Raw genomic sequence first — 16,279 nt, 5'->3', positions numbered from 1 at the left:
GATTAGTGAGAACATGTTAGCAACAGAATTGTCGCTCATCTCTCTGCTGCCTTCTCTTTTGGGTTAAGTGATATTGTCAGGTTAAAAAGGCCTTTGGAAAAAGACTCAATCATATTGAGAGTCATTTGTACTACGTTTTTGAAAATCCCATGACTAACATTACTCTCCTCAAGGCTAACTGAGCTCTTAATAGATCCCCCTAAGGAGAGTACATGAATAGGTCAGTATACTGGAAAACCAGGGCAACTTAGGAAAAAGACCGCTGCTCGGCATGGTATAATGGTCAATCATTGATATCTCTATATTTACATCCATATCTACCTACCTACCTTTGAATCTAGTTTTCTCTATTACAAGGCTTACCAGATTATTAACCATGAGTGCCATCATAGAAATCAAGCCATGCCTCCTGGTGCCACGCCACATATAGAACAGAAGAAAGAGAAAGGGAAATAAAAGCCTCTGAAATGTGGTGGAATGGTAACAAATGAGGGAATTGGGAGAGAGGAAAAAGGAAGATGAAACTACCATTTACAAATCTCATTTAGTCTTCACGACAGTCTTATAATGGAAGAATCAATTTCTCTCATTTTAGAGACAAGGAAAAGTAGGACTCTGAGTGTTTAATTACTGTATCCATGGTTACCCTACCCATAAGCAGCACAGCTGGGATGTGAAGGCAGGTGTGACTGGAGAGCCAACTCTGCCAGAGTGACTCTCAGGAAGAGAAGAAAAGATTTGTCAGGCAAGATAATGAAGGAAGGAAGGAAGGAAGGAAGGAAGGAAGGAAGGAAGGAAGGAAGGAAGGAAGGAAGGAAGGAAGGAAGGAAGGAAAAGAAAGGAAGGAAGAAAGAAAAAAGGAAAGAAGGAAGGAAAGGAGGAAGGGAAGGAGGGAGGAAGGGAGGGAGGGAGGGGAATGGTAAGGTGCCAACAGCAACACTGACTGACAGTCAGGGTCATTCATATCACACATTCTGAGCTAGAATTTCTTTTTCTAATTTTCCTGTGTCAGTCATGCTGATTCCTGAGTAATTGCTGAAATTTAGTCACAGTCTAAATGTGTACTGATTGAGTGATGTCTTTGAGGCTGGTATGTATGTCTCTGAAACTTTCCTGTGGAGTTGCTGACTTCCTGGAAAAGCCTGCCCATCAAATGCCCTTGGAGAGAAAGAGAGATTGGAAACAGAGCTAATGTTCCCCAGGTTAATAGTGTGTTAGCCTGAGATGAACTGCTTATCAACTGACTGGCCAGAAATCTTGTGGGTGGCCCCATTTTTGTGATGTTTAGCAATGATTTGGGACAAATTTAAAATAAGTTTAGGCTGTATTCCACCATGGCTACTGTGAAGAACACAGAGACTCAAACATTGACCAATTATGAAATCTGGTTCCAAAGAATAACAACAGCCAAAAAAAAAAAAAAAAAAGTTTCTCCATGAGAGACACAATGAATCCTCAGTTATCGTGAAGTGAAAAAAAATAGTCATCTAAGAATTTGGGGAAAATACATGATTACCTTTGACTTGAAAACTCTTTCATGTATGCATTCACATAAGCACACACTCAACCCACATATTTTTAATATACAAAAAAGTAACATTTGTTAGTTCAAATATTTCCTTAGTATTTAAGGCCATCCTGTCTCTGGAAGTTTGCAAAGAATGTCTTGATAATCAATTGTCAAAGAAAGGGTAAGAGAAAAATAAATAAGTGAGTGAAATCCACACGATAGGCAATGAACAGGTACCAATATTTAGCTAATGTAAAATTGAAGGGATTCTGTTTTGGGTGGGAAGGGAGACACGATTACCCATGAGATCATTTCCAACACTGTAATACTATGAGCTTGCTCAAAGGAGATTGACTGGTTTCTTTCTCTACACAGACATTTTGAGAAAACACCAGCCCTGTCATTCTTCTTGTAAAACCTGCAACGGATCTGCAACCCTGTGCACTTCATGTCCAAAAGGTTAGTTTGGAGTGTGATAGGAGGTAGCAGTGGCCAACCCAGTGTCTGGTAACTCGCATATATCAGCATCTTTACTTGATCTAGTTCCATCACACGTCCTTATCACAGTAGCTACTCTGAAGAAACACAGGGACCGAAATGCTGACCTATAATAGAAACTGGCTTTCAAGGGACCAAAACCAAAAGAAAAGAAACGAAACGTTTTCTATCCAAAAGCAGGATAAAGTCAGCAATTGATTTTGGCCACAGTATTTGTTAGGGTTTCTTGGTACTTGACATTTCTAGAGGTTGCCCTGCTCTTTTATAGTGTACTAGCCAAAATGAGAGGACATAAAGTAGGAAATCTAGATGAGGATAGTCTATCTGTTATTTCTTCATTTCTGATACTGAATTCAGGGGAGCAAAACAAAATAAAACAAATAAAAACAAAGGCAACAATGCAACAGCTTAACAAATTAATTGCTTCATTGTCTATAAAAACAAAACATCAGAAGTAACAACTTCCCTGAATTAGGGTGATATTTTATTAACATAGTGCATTAATATTAAGAACTAAGAATGTTATGCTCCCATTAAAGTGATCATTATGTTGGAATGTCAATGTTAGCAGTGAGATGGAATGCAAAAACAACAGAATTTCAAATGATAAATGTGCCACGATTCTATGCTTTCAAATATAAAAATTCAGAAACAAAAATTGAAGAAATTTTCTTGGAATTTTGGAGTTCAGGGTGATGTTTAAATTGTTTTCTTTACTAACGATATCTGATTTTTTTAATTAAAAATAAATAGATGGACCATCTGTTACGTGGAAGAATTGCTACTGTATTAGTGTCTTAACGAGATAGACTTTGGGAAACAGAATAGACTCCATCCAGCTCTGCCTGTATAACTAACTGCCTTACACCACGAAGATGGACAAAGGTGTTCACAGACTGATCAACTGGGCAAAGGAAAGCCCCGAAAAGTGACCCTGACCAACATTATTAGAAAAGTAAAGGAATCAGGGCAAAAGCTTCCTGTTGTCAATTTCCTTTTTTTATAGATTTAACTCATCCTGCAAGAGGCAGCAGGACTAATACATTTTGGTAGCCTGACATAGGTCTTCCAAATACATAGGTCTTTGAAACAGTTTAAAAAACTGTTGCTTCAGTCTCTCTCTGCATGTGCTGTTGGAACAGACACATGATGACCACCTGATCTACCTTCTTCCCTGGGTTTCTAGGTGCATATCTGTTGGCTCAGTCCTGCGTCTCCTCCTGTCCACAAGGCACGTGGCCCTCAGTGAGGAGTCGCAGCTGTGAGAACTGTACGGAGGACTGTGCCTCTTGCTCGGGAGCTAATTTTTGCGAAAAGTGCCGGACTCAGCCAGAACATCCTCTCTTCCTCCATGGAGGCAGATGCTACACCAAGTGCCCTGAGTAAGTTTCCCTCTTCCTTTTTCTTCCTGCTTGCTTTCATTCTCCTGCAGTACTTTGGTGACAATTCCTTCCTATTCACCAAAGAACTCTCGTCCTCCCCGGTTACAGCATCTATGTAAGTACCCCTTCTTGACTAACAGCAGCCAAAGCTTACAGAATGCCAGACGCACACTTGTCTCTTGTGATGACTATATGTATATATTTTTACTTTTGTGAAAATATGTTCTTTTTTCATATTGTATTTATGATCAAGTAGTTGTCTTTTTTTCCATCACCAAAGCAAGGCTGTGATAGGCTGTGGAATACGTGAACCTCCTCTATTTAAGTAGATGAGGTATGAATCATAGATAATAAAGGAAGTACCTAGTTAATTCTGTATTGATACCTCACAGCTTCCTCAGTCCCCTGGTTTATAATTCCTTTACTCTTCCTATCAATGGTCCTACCTCCAGGATTTACCTAAAAGGGAAGTGGGAATCCCACACGGAAATCTCCCTCAGCTTGTTTCTCCGAGCCACACTGTCTGTCCCATCTTCGTGTATCACCACCCCACACTGCAACAACCAGAGACAGAAAAGAGCACGTTTCTCCTAGTTTATCTCTTTTTAAGGGGAAAGAAAACTTCCTCAGACTTCCCTTCACATCTCATTAACCAGAATGCATCACTTACACCTTACATTACTGGCAAGGGAGAATGGAAATATAAGAACCAGTTTAGGATGAAGAATACTCACCCCTGAAAACTCAAATCAAATCAGAATACTGACAGCCAGGAAAACTGGAGACAGAGGCAAGAAATGAGTTTGGTGAAGCAACCAACAACATCTATTTTAAGGAATTAGAAATTTCATTTGACTGATTCAAAAAAATTGATAAAATCAAGGCCTAGTTCCTAACGACCAATTTGTATCCATGACTGAGATAGATCCTGTAAGGTTCAAACAGAAGTCACCTACTTACCTTAAAAAGCTTCCAATCTAGTGTAGAAGCTAAGCATATTCAATTCAATTCTACAGATAAATATTTAGCACCTACTGGGTGTAAGAATTGATATTGGAAGCTATGTTAAGATCAACTGAAGGAGGTCAAAGCCTGCAAAAGGCCTACAACTCAGTAGGGCAGGTTTATATCAATCAGTGTCATATTTCTCAGAGCCCAAATACACAAAAGGCTAAGAAATTTCAAGGGAGGGGAAAAAAAATTTAGAAACAGTTGCTTGTTGAGTGCTTTTGATATCTAGGCACTATGCTAACTGCTTCAAATATATGATCCATTAATCCTCACGTGAATCCTCTTATCCAGATATTATTATTTTTCCTCACTTTACAGATGAGGAAAGGGGTAGCGTGCCTGGGATCACACAGCTAATTTGTGGTACTGTCAGTGTTTCAATCCAAATCTCTCTAGCACTGAAGTCCATGTCCTTCATCATTGCACAATGCCACCTTTTCATCTGGCTGAGTTATCTTTTTCTTAAATAACAGCTTTATTGACATATAATTCACATACCACACAATTCACCTATATAAAGTATATAATTCAATGGTTTATAGTATATCCTACAGTTATGTAATCATCACCATAAGTGATTTAAAAATATTTCTATCACTTCAAAAAAAAAAAAAAAAACTCTGTATACATTTACCAGTTACTCCCTATTTTCCCCAGCCCTAGGCAACCACTAATTTATGTTCTGTTTCTATAGATTTACCTATTCTTGAACATTACATATAAACAGAATGCTACCAAGAAAATGATCTTTTGTGAGTGGCTTCTTTTATACAGCATATTTTCAAATTGTTGCTATTTCTGAGAAATCGCCCTTTTGGGTGCGATCTATTCTAAAACGGCAACAAGATTTATAATAGGAACATAACCTGCAATGAATCGACATCCAGGTATTCAAAATTATTTATGTCAGCATTGGTGGCCACTGCTTGTTCAAATATTGTGTGTGTGTGTGTGTGTGTGTGTGTGTGGATTCATGAAAGAAAAAAAATTTAGTAGTAACATACATCATTACAGTGATTGTTTAAAAGGTAACGCAAAACCTAAGGTGGGCACATATTCACCAAATATAAACAGATTTGAAGGTCTGGTAAAAGAAAAAAGGTTTTCCTTGAGTGTCTAAAAAAATCAGCAAAGCTCCAGAACCATACAGCTTTCACATTACATATATTTATCCAAGTTGAACGACTTCAACATAAAATACTTTGAATTTAACAATTTAATACTGGGGGCCATTTCTTCTAAAAAGAAACATCTGTCTTCTCAAATAAAAATAAAAGTGAAGTAAACCATTCACAAATAAGTTTTGTAAATACAGGGAGAAGACAGCAAGACAAATTACTGGACAGATCTATGTGGGAAAGGCTGCTTTTCGCAAAGTGGCTTTCTGGAAAACCTCGTCACACTGGCATCTTCCTGCCGACAAGTTTCTGAGATTCATGTATTTTTGAGTTAGCAGCAGTCTTCAAATTTGAAAAAGTTTTGTGCTGCATCTTTTCAAATGCTGTACTAAAATTGCTCATTTTCAGTATCCAGAAACTATTCTATAGAGACCTTGGCCAGGCCTAGCATTGAAAATTTCCCAAAGCCCCCAAACTCTAAACACAGGTTGGTCTTTCTGGCTTGGCCAGTCCCCACCCTAAAACTACAGAGTGTGGCCACCCTCACCCTAAATTTGTTAGCATAAACTCTCAGGTGTGGTTGGAAGGGCTGGCAATGAATAATAAGGACACTCTTACCACTTAGGAAATTCCAAAGGTTTAGAAGTTAGCTACAAAGAAGCCAAAACTCTCTTTGAGCAAGGCCAAATTCTTCACTACACACATAGAGACAATGAATCTATCAAATTGTCTTGTCAAGTTCATTTTCAAGAGCTTAACTTGGTTGAACAAAGTAGCACTGTCTTTGTTCTTCATCATGGCCCAAAAAACCAAGGATACTAATGTGTGAGAAAGCTCAGTCTTACCTTTCATCTGAATACTATTTAGTTCTCCCTCTTTTGCCTAAACTGATTTTTCTCTTAAAAATAAGTATTTTTAAAACATTAGAAATGTGACTTTTATTAACCTCTGTCCTATGTCTTCCTGACACAGGAAATACATTATTGTTTACTAAATAAACATAAGAAATTAATAACTGAAAGAATGATGTCAATGGGTAGATTAGTTAATTAAAATATCAATTAAAGATGCTTTCTAGGAGGGGCCCCTAATTGGCTTTAGGATTCAGAGGACTTTAGTAAACTAAGTTATTGCTGCAATTATTCACCCCTTCCTCTATCCTTGCCCTCTGGCTATAACTTTACAGCAATTCTCAAAGAAACAGAATGGACTTCTCTGACCCTTGACTTTAGGCTGGGTTATTTGATTTGCTTTAGCCAATGAGATGTTAGCAGAAGAGAAGCAGGGGTTTAAAATGTGTTTGCCTGGTTGGACTTGCCCTCTTCTGCTTTTGTCAAAGCTAAGAGAATAACATGCCCCAGTAGTCCTCTATGTCAGAGAGGATAAAGAGATGTGAAAAAGACCTTCACCCAGTGTGCAGCTTGGAGTCAAGCCTCCCTCCCACAGACTGCATGCCTGAGTTCCTCCTGTAGAATGACATATGCCTCTCTGAGTGCAAGCTCAGCCTACAGATACATGAGTGACAATGAATTTGGGTATGTTTTGTTACACAGTGCTATTATGACAATAGCTGACTAAGAGAAAGAGAATTATAGAAAACAACTGGAAGAGGTACCTATGACCTCAGAAGTCCATTTTCTCTAAATTGGCTTATGATTTTCCCACTTCTGCAAGTTCCAGCTCTTCTCTTTGGCTTTTCTCTTCCAAGAAATGACATCTATACTTCTCTCATCTCCCAAATATATTTGAGAGCATTGGGGGTTTTCATATTTACTGTGGTTGCTCACCAGTGAATACTTTCAATGATGTGATCATTTAGTCATTCAGAAAAGTACTACACACACACACACACACACACACACATACAGACAGACATCAAATTCTACCTGGAAGAAGTCAAGCACATAAATATATACTCCACTAGTGGTGCTCCAAATATGTTTGATACTTTATGCAAATGTTATATGTGTGTTTGAAAAAGCCATCCGTGGCTGGCTGAGAACATCCAAAAGCAAAAGTGGTTTCAATTTTTTAGGAAATTAAACCTTTTGAGCCTTTTAAAAATAATTTTTTGAATTTCTGAAATTAAAATTTTTTCATTGAAAAATGTATTAAATTGAATAAAAAGCACTTTCTATACTACCATAAGACTCTAACAACAACAAAAAAAGAAATACAATCAAAATGGAAGATAAAATAAGGAAATCAGAAGATGACTAAACTATATACAAATTAACAAAAATTGTTTTCAAACAAACCAAGTTTACAAGGACGATCTCTATCTCTTTCATTTTATTCTTCCAGACTTGACTTTTGACCATACTTCCTCAGGAAATCTGATGGATTCATTTCGATTGACAACAGCAGCAATCCTTCCGTTTTTAGTCTGAACTCCGTTGCCACCAAGTGTGAATCATTTTCTTACTTGGAAGCCTTCTCAAGTTGCTCTCTCTTCTCCCCACAGAGGCTTCTATGCAGAAGATGGCACATGTGAACGCTGTAGCTCCCCTTGCAGAACATGTGAAGGAAATGCCAACAATTGCCACTCTTGTGAAGGAGGCCTTGTCCTGGACCACAAAGTGTGCCGGGAAACCTGCCCTGAGAGGCATGTGGCCGTGGAGGGGGTGTGCAAGCATTGCCCAGAGATGTGTCAGGAGTGCATCCATGAGAAAACATGCAAAGGTACCTGGGAGCATCCCAGGGGAGAGTGAGGCTCTGCCAAGCCACCCCAGCTGGGGCCAACTATCTGAGGGTGGGGTATCCAAGCTAAACTAGGAGAAACAGTCTCCCTACCTTTAATGAAATTTATATACCTCTGTGCACGTCACTGAGGAAAGTGCGGGTGAGATAAAGTCTTTCCATTGTGGATTCTGCAAGTTAACACAGACAAGAGCCCCTTTTGCATGACTTCTTCCCCAAACATGTACTGAGCACTTAGGGTGTGCCAAGCACTATGCAAAGCTACAAGCAACTATAAGACTAAGAATAGCACTCTGGCTTGGAATTTTTTTCTTTGGAATTATCTCCCAAGAAAGGCTTATTTCTTCTCTAGTATAAGACAGACTCATTTAACTGGCGCTATCCTATCCAAAGGATTCTCTTGGTATAACCTAAAGAGTTTTCCAGAACTCCACGCAAAAGAAGAGAATGACCACAAAACCACAATGCATTCTTCATACTGATTAACCATGTCTATTTCATTGGTCTACCCAATCAGCGGATGCAAAATTAACTAATCCAAGAATTCCTCAACTGTTTTCTGTATTAGAGCCTGAGGTGCTCAATACAGCTTGAAAAAAAATAATCTGTGAATGCTTCCTGGGTTTCAGAACGATACCTCCAGCATTTCAGCCATCACTAGGTCTGTCACAGCACTATCATTTTCTGCACTTCCAAGTGGCAGATGGTTTCAGGATGTAAACCCAGCACCATCTAATTAGGCCTCCATATGTGGTCCCAAATCCCAATTCAGGGCTTATGGGACATGGAGGATGTGCCCGTATGGGGTAGGGATGAGGCAGGTGTACACTCAGGTCAAGTGAGCCAAAGTGGTGAGGGATGGGCTGCCACTGTAGAAAGAAGGAATTCCTTTCGCTTGTCCTCCTGGTGATAACTTGCTGTTTCCCCCTCCCCGTGCCCCTAGAGTGCATGCCTGAGTCCTTTCTGTACCAGGATATGTGCCATCGGTCTTGTCCCCACCGCTTCTATGCGGATGCACGCCACTGTGTTCCCTGCCATGAAGACTGTCTGCAATGTAATGGCCCCTCGGCAGACGACTGTGACCTCTGTGCTGAGTCATCCTCGGTTCTCTATGATGGGCAATGTCTGGACAAGTGTCCAGCAGGAACTTACTATGAAAATGAGACTAAAGACTGCAAAGGTAAAGATCCTGGGTACATGGTTGAGCCCGCATCACATGGTATTCTGCTGAGGCAAAGTACATTCTGGGGTTTTCACAGTGCCAGCCCCAGAGTTGTTGTTCCACCCCTTTCCCTCATGTTTTAAATCTATTCTAATTTATTACTTTTCTTTAAATGAGTCATTCATTAGCTTTGATTATGTAACTTTCATTAGCAATGAATCATGTTGACCCTATTCAGAACAGTGTCAGGTCAAAAAGGATTCTCATGTGAAGATTTACAACATAGATGACAGGCCTTTAAAGGTCACCCAAAATGGAAGCTTTTTCTGAAGACTTTAAGCCATTAAAGATTTATAGCAGCATAAAGAGAGCTGTGTCATACAGGATTTTCTCAGCGTCTCATATCTCCCTTCATGTTTTGCCTCCTGAAGCTCTCTTCCTTCTCTCCTCATCACCCTCAGCAACTCCTGTCCCGGGTACCCTTTCCATCTCCCACTCAGCACTCCAATCCCAACACATTCAAGAAAGGATCTGCTATTATTTATGCCTCCATATATTTCAATGGGGCATGAATTCTTTGCCTCTTATTAGTTATCAGAAAACAGAAAAACTAAACTCTTGCCCATTGCTAGAGGAATTCTCACGTGAGCAAGAGAAACATTTAGGGGGAAAGGATTTTCCTTTCTCCCCACTCTCGTCCCCCAGTTTTATTGAGATATAATTGACATATAACATGGTGTAAGTTTAAAGTGCACGATGTGATGATTTGATATACATATATATTAAAAAGTTATGACCACAATAATGTCAGTTAATATATCTGTCACCTCACAGAGTTATCTTATTTTTTGGTAAGAATATTGAAGATCTACTCTCTTAGCAACTTTCAAGTATACAATTCAGCATCATTAACTACAGTCATAGGATTCACTCAAACTATACAACTATGGAGTAATTGAGTTCCCATTGTTGCCTCCAAGCAAACATAAGATTCAGAAGCAGGCCCCATGAACACAATGAGAGCTTGAGGGTGAACTCACCTGGCAGGAGAAACCTCAGGCCACCCACATCCTGGAACATACTGCAGAAGGGGCAGAAGTGAGCATATGAAGCAGGCTATGGAGCTGGCGGCCAGTTCCCACAAGAAGTTTAGAGACTTGGCCAAAGGCCTGCAGTGCCATCTTGCTTGCACTAGGGCAGAATCTGGGGATCAACTTCTGACATTTCTCTGGCGTTCAATAATAAAAGTAATTCACCATATAGAGAACTTTACAGGTCTCAGAGTACATTTACTTAATTTACTTGATTTAACTTTCTCATTGAGAAAGGCCCCTGGTTACCCATTAGAATCAACTGGGGAGCCTTGAAAAAATATAGATGCCTGGGCTCACTCAGACCACCTCAACTGTTGGAAACTAACTTGAGGTCTCTCCCTGCAATGCTATTGCACCTTCCACCAGTCCAAAGGGAGGCCGATAGAAGTTGGCACTAGGAGAAATAGGGCAATCGCCTAATTTCCCAGAGAGAAGAAACAAAGGGCCTGACCTAAAAATTAAGATTTGGATAGGTGCAGAGAAGTATCCAGACCAAGCACTTTCTAAGCAGGATCTCCTCGAAGAAACACAAGGACTTGGGACCCATTCTGATCACCCCGAATTATCCCAATAATAATACTATGTGCCAATTCAACCAGTGAGTGCTTATATGTGTTCTGTGCTCTTCCACGCCTGGGGAATAGTAGGGGACAATACAGACAGAATCCTGCCCTTTTAGAGCTTACATTCTATAGGGGAAGGCAAACTCTAAAGAAGATAAAGCGGGAAGCGGGCCAGGAAGTTGCACAGAATAGAGTTGAAATTAGAGAGAAGGCAGCCTAGAAGATATCACTGATAAATGGAGGGAGCAAACCACGCATATAACTGGGAGAAGAAAATTTTAGGCAGAGGGAACGGCAGTAGCTAAAACCTCTAAGTGGGAGTGAATTGTTCTTATTGTATCTATCTAACAAATATTTACTGAATGGCTGTTTTATGCCAGTCCCTCTTATAGACATTGTGCATTCATAAATTAATATAAAAGAGGACTTTTTTGTCAACAGGTAATTATATATTGATGCTAGTGATAAGCTCAAGGTATTCTGGGAAGGTCAATGAAGGACCACAGAATAGGAGTTACGGTGGTGAAAAGGACACAAACCAGTGGCCTTGTTATTTTGTTGCGGTTTGGATAATTATAGTAAATCTTACTAATATTTCTGAGGTGACTGTTGCAGGAATGGGCTCTAATTATTACAGAAAATATGAAGCAGCTTTTTTTCACGTTTTGCAATAAGAATGCTCCGCCCAGAGCCCAAGAGCTGTACCCATTTCATGGCTCCACACTCTTGGCATGGAGCCCTAGAAACCTCTAGGAGAAAGAGGAAGAAATGTGAATACACTTTCCAGGGAAACTGATTCCCTAGAGGGGCACCCTGGCTCTCTCTCACTCTCTGCCTGCTGTCCCCACACCACCAACAGATTGCCACGAGTCCTGCCAGACCTGCTCATCATCTGGGATCTGCACGACCTGTAAGGAAGGCCTGAGGGTGAACAGCCATGGGGCCTGTGTGCCTCATGAGGAATGTGCCCCCTCTGAGTACTGGGATGAGGAGGCTCTGGGATGCAAGCCCTGTCACACTAAGTGCTTCCGCTGCACGGGACCCTCTGAGGACCAGTGTCACACCTGCCTGAGGAACAGCCTTCTTCTCAGTGAGTCACTTTCCTCTGAGGTGGGCTCTATCTTTCCCTCCATTCGGGAAACGACCCTTCACAATGCCTAGTGCCCAACAGATACTGGTGTCTTTCTTTTCATTTTCTTACTTTATGTTTGGAAAATTTTCAAACCTACAGAAAAGATGGAAGAGTGAGAACAATACAAGGAACACTGCACATATGCTCTTTACCCACTTTACCCATTGTTAACCTTTTACCCCATTTGCTTTATCATTCTCAGTCTCTCTCAATGTATATGCATACATAATTCGCAATATATTTTTCCTGAACCACTTAAGGATATGCTACATATATAATGTTCTCTTTCCCACAAATACTTCATAGCAAGTATTTATTTCCTAAGAATAGGAATGCTTTCCTAAATTACCATAGTACATTTGTCAGCTCTAGTGAATTTAACATCAATACAATACTTTAATATACCATCCATATTATAATTATATCAATTCCTTTTTGGAACTGGGTCTAGTGTCTAGTTATGGCATTTAGATGCCATGAGTATTTAGCCTCCTTTAATCTGAAACATTTCCACAAACTTTTCTTGTTTTTTATAATATTGACCTTTTAGAAGAATACAATCCCTAACCTTTCACTGGAGTTTGTGTGAAGTTTCCCCATAATTACATGAAGATTATGCATTCTCAGGTGGAATAGTGCATAGGTGATGTGTCCTTCTGGAGACACATGACAGCGATGTTAATTTTGGTCATCTGTTCAGGGTACTGTCCAATTTCTCCATCGCATACTTATTGTTTTCCCTTGTGATTAAAAAGCAATCTGTGAAGCGATACTTTATGAACATGTAGATATTCAGCTCCTCATCAAAATTTCCCCTTGACTTAGCATCTGTTTATTAAAAAATCCTGAACAAAGTATGGCACAGTCTGGGGTTGGCCACCTTCAGCAAGGGTCACTTATGAAGGTTATTGCTAATGTGAGGCAATGCCCTCATGCTTCCAGGAATACTGTGATTAGGCTTAACACAGGTATAGGAGAAAGAAAATGAAACAACACTTGACTCAACTGAAAGAAGGAGAGGTGAAGGGGTGTAGAAAAAAGAGAAGAGATGAATATGCCGAAGATCTGGAAAGTATTAGCATCCATCTCCCCAACCTAGTAGAGTAGACCTGAGAAGCAAAACACTCAAAGGAAAAATTGTTACACCCCAGTAGAATGGTGGTGAAGTGTCATTAACAACAGCACCATTCCCCTGCTAAGTAAGACACAGGAATAGCTACCCTCATGCCATTCCTGATTACCTCCCAACAGAAAACAGAGATACCAGTCTCCTCTATCCACCCAGTTTAGCTCCTCTTACACAAATCACAGTGACCTTTCTTCCCAGCGGCTACTGCTTCATAAGAACATTCCAGATCTCCTATATCATCCTAACTGCCAGGTCCTTTTTTTCTAATTATCCCCAATTTAGAGTTCTACCAGTGATCACCTCAGGTGTCTTCACACCGACTAGAAGGAAGATGCCTTATCACTACATGGTGGTCTTCCTTTAAACTAGGGATGCGAACTAGACTAGAATGGAGTGTGTGTGCAATCCTGTACACAGTTCCCCAAGGGACTCAACTATTAGTAAACCCATTTTGTTCACTCCGACTTCTGCTTCCCCCAAGGGCTGGGCACAGGGTATGCTCAGGCCACATCTTCTCATACTCTCCCACCTTGTCCCTCACCACTACCCCCACAAGGGTTAGGCTAGTTATAAACTAGATAATTCCTCTGGAGGTTGTGGTAAACTGAATAATGCTCCCCCTAAATATGACTACATCCTAATCTTCAGACCTTTGGAATATTTTACCTGACATGGCAAAAAGGATTTTTCAGATGTGATTATTCAGGTCTTGATTTGGGAGGATTATTCTGGATTAACACAAGGGTCTTGATAAGAGGGAAGCAGGATAATCAAGGTTAGTAGCTCAAGGCTATGTAATGTCAGAGCAGAGGAACGCAGAGAGGGAGAAGATGTTACATTGTAGCTGTGAAGGTGGAGAAAGAGGCCCCAAGCCAGGGATGCATGTGGCCTCTAGAAGCTAGAAAAGGCAAGAAACAGATTCTCCCGCAGAGCCTCTAAAAGAAATATAATTGCTCTATGGACCCATTTTAGACATCTGAGCTCCAGAACTATAAAATAGTACATTTGTATTAACCCATTAAGATAATACTGTTATATTATAACAATAGGAAACTAATACAGAGGTGTTTCGTATTTAGGGGATTAAGACTTCCCTCTAGTTAACCGGATACACCAGGCTGGACAATGAACCACTGTCAACATCCACCTTTAACAAAATAGTCACCTGGCCTTTGCTAGGTGCTAAAAAATCAGAGATGAATGACACAGCTCCTGCCCTAGAGTAGCTCAACAGGTCTCCCAGCACAGAGTTTGAATCCACGGCAGCTCTAATAAGATCTAGCTTTTCCAACAGTGCCTATGCTTAATGCTGACTGGAGTTATGGAGATAAACTGGCACGTGGCTTTGAGGTGACCAGTGGCTCACAATAGAAATGCAGAAGAGCCTGACTTCCATTCAGTGAAGTTAAGCAGAAGCTAGGGAAGAAGTTGCCTCTAAAAACTGCATGCTAAACTGCAAAGCCAGCAAATCTCGTTTTTTTTTTTTTTTTATTTTTGGGTTGTTTTACTTTCTAATTAAACCATTCTCAATTTCCACCCTCAAATGATAAGAAAGAAGAAACGGGAAGAATCAGCAGCTCCGCTGGGGTTGGTGGAGGAAGGACTGGGGTGGTGCGAAGCTGAACTATTTGACTCCAACTCATCTTGCTGTACAGAGCAGATTTAAGGTTTTAATCTAACTTTTAAATACATGGGCAAAACACTCTCACTGTCCATAGAACTTTCCGTCATGATGGAAATGGTCTATATCTGCGCTGATGCAACTGAGGAACTAAAGTTTTAATTTTATTTTAATTCATTTAAATTTCCAGAGCCACACTGTGTGGACGGCACAGCAGAACTGAGGGTAAAATCTATGTAGTAGAAGGAACATATTCAAGGCTAGAAATAGAGTTGAAATTATGGGAATGTGTCATCACGCTTTCTGCTTTCTTCAATGGAGTCTTGACTCTTGCTACCCCAGCCCCTGCCTTAAATGTACTTCCTCTCCTGAGAGACCTGAGTGTCCTCTAGCTCATTTTGACAGACTATGGTTTCTGTCCTGTCCAGCACACCAGTCCACTCTAACTTCTGTTTTCTCTCCACTCCTAATGGCCTTATGGTTGATTCTCTTTCTTGGTCACAAGGATACCCTTCAGCCCACAGGGACATTGTCTCATTACACCCACACACACCCCCGCCCTCCATGGTACACAGTGAGGAGCATATAGAAGACGTTGGAAGATATGTGTCATACTCGATACCAAGATAGACTCTTTTCTTCCCTTGGCAGACACTACCTGTGTGCAGGACTGCCCTGAGGGCTACTACACTGATTTGGACAACCACCGGTGCGCCCCCTGCCACGGCTCCTGTAGAACATGTGAAGGGAGGCACAGCATGCAGTGCCTCTCCTGCCGACCAGGCTGGTTCCAGCTGGGAAAGGAGTGCCTGCCTCAGTGCAGGGAAGGGTAAGTATTCAATATACTTCTCCCTGATTTAATCCCATAACCACTCCAGATCTCACTTTCAGCAAACCCATTTTGTAGATGAGGAAACTAACTCTCAGAACACTTGTATAACCAGATTGAAGGCTCACTGCTAGTAAGGGGCAAAGAGGAGAGTCCAGCCCAGGTCTAACAGTCGATAAAGGATTCCAGCCAGTTCATACTAATGGAAAGGAAATAGGAGAAGCAAGTGACCCAGGAAGAGAACACACAGGGTCAGACTGTCAAATAAGACTCACATGCCAAACTTTACTAATGATTCAAAGGATACAGGCAATCACATGACAGAGATGAGGTGTTCTTCCTTTTGAAAAGTCCAAGACCATGAATGTAGGTTCTTCATCTTTCACATTAGGGCTTTTTTCTGGTCATATTTAATATGAGAGGACTAAGCAGTGTATATAGAGCACTGATTTCACAAAGAGAACAATTTCAGTTAAATATCTCTTTAATTCTCCCCTAATTCTTCAATCTGCCATGTTTCCATAAACCCA

At 40.6% G+C, this 16,279-nt stretch overlaps 1 protein-coding gene across 4 annotated transcripts in view; it reads left to right on the top strand.

Moving 5' to 3' along the window:
* PCSK5 (proprotein convertase subtilisin/kexin type 5) overlaps positions 1 to 16,279 on the top strand; it is a 400,819-nt gene that overhangs the window by 366,775 nt on the left and 17,765 nt on the right. For all 4 annotated transcript variants that reach the window (XM_036218095.1, XM_016127089.2, XM_016127088.2 and 1 more), the window contains 6 exons: positions 1,886 to 1,969; positions 3,195 to 3,390; positions 7,984 to 8,201; positions 9,163 to 9,399; positions 11,898 to 12,128; positions 15,572 to 15,749. In XM_036218095.1, coding sequence (XP_036073988.1) covers positions 1,886 to 1,969; positions 3,195 to 3,390; positions 7,984 to 8,201; positions 9,163 to 9,399; positions 11,898 to 12,128; positions 15,572 to 15,749 — 1,144 coding nt within the window. The remainder of the gene's footprint in view (positions 1 to 1,885; positions 1,970 to 3,194; positions 3,391 to 7,983; positions 8,202 to 9,162; positions 9,400 to 11,897; positions 12,129 to 15,571; positions 15,750 to 16,279) is intronic.

The sequence above is a fragment of the Rousettus aegyptiacus genome, unplaced genomic scaffold (assembly GCF_014176215.1).
Source record: "Rousettus aegyptiacus isolate mRouAeg1 unplaced genomic scaffold, mRouAeg1.p scaffold_m13_p_3, whole genome shotgun sequence".
Classification (NCBI taxonomy): domain Eukaryota; kingdom Metazoa; phylum Chordata; class Mammalia; order Chiroptera; family Pteropodidae; genus Rousettus; species Rousettus aegyptiacus.
Note: the sequence above shows the minus strand (reverse complement) of the source record. Positions and strands in the feature narration are given on the sequence as shown.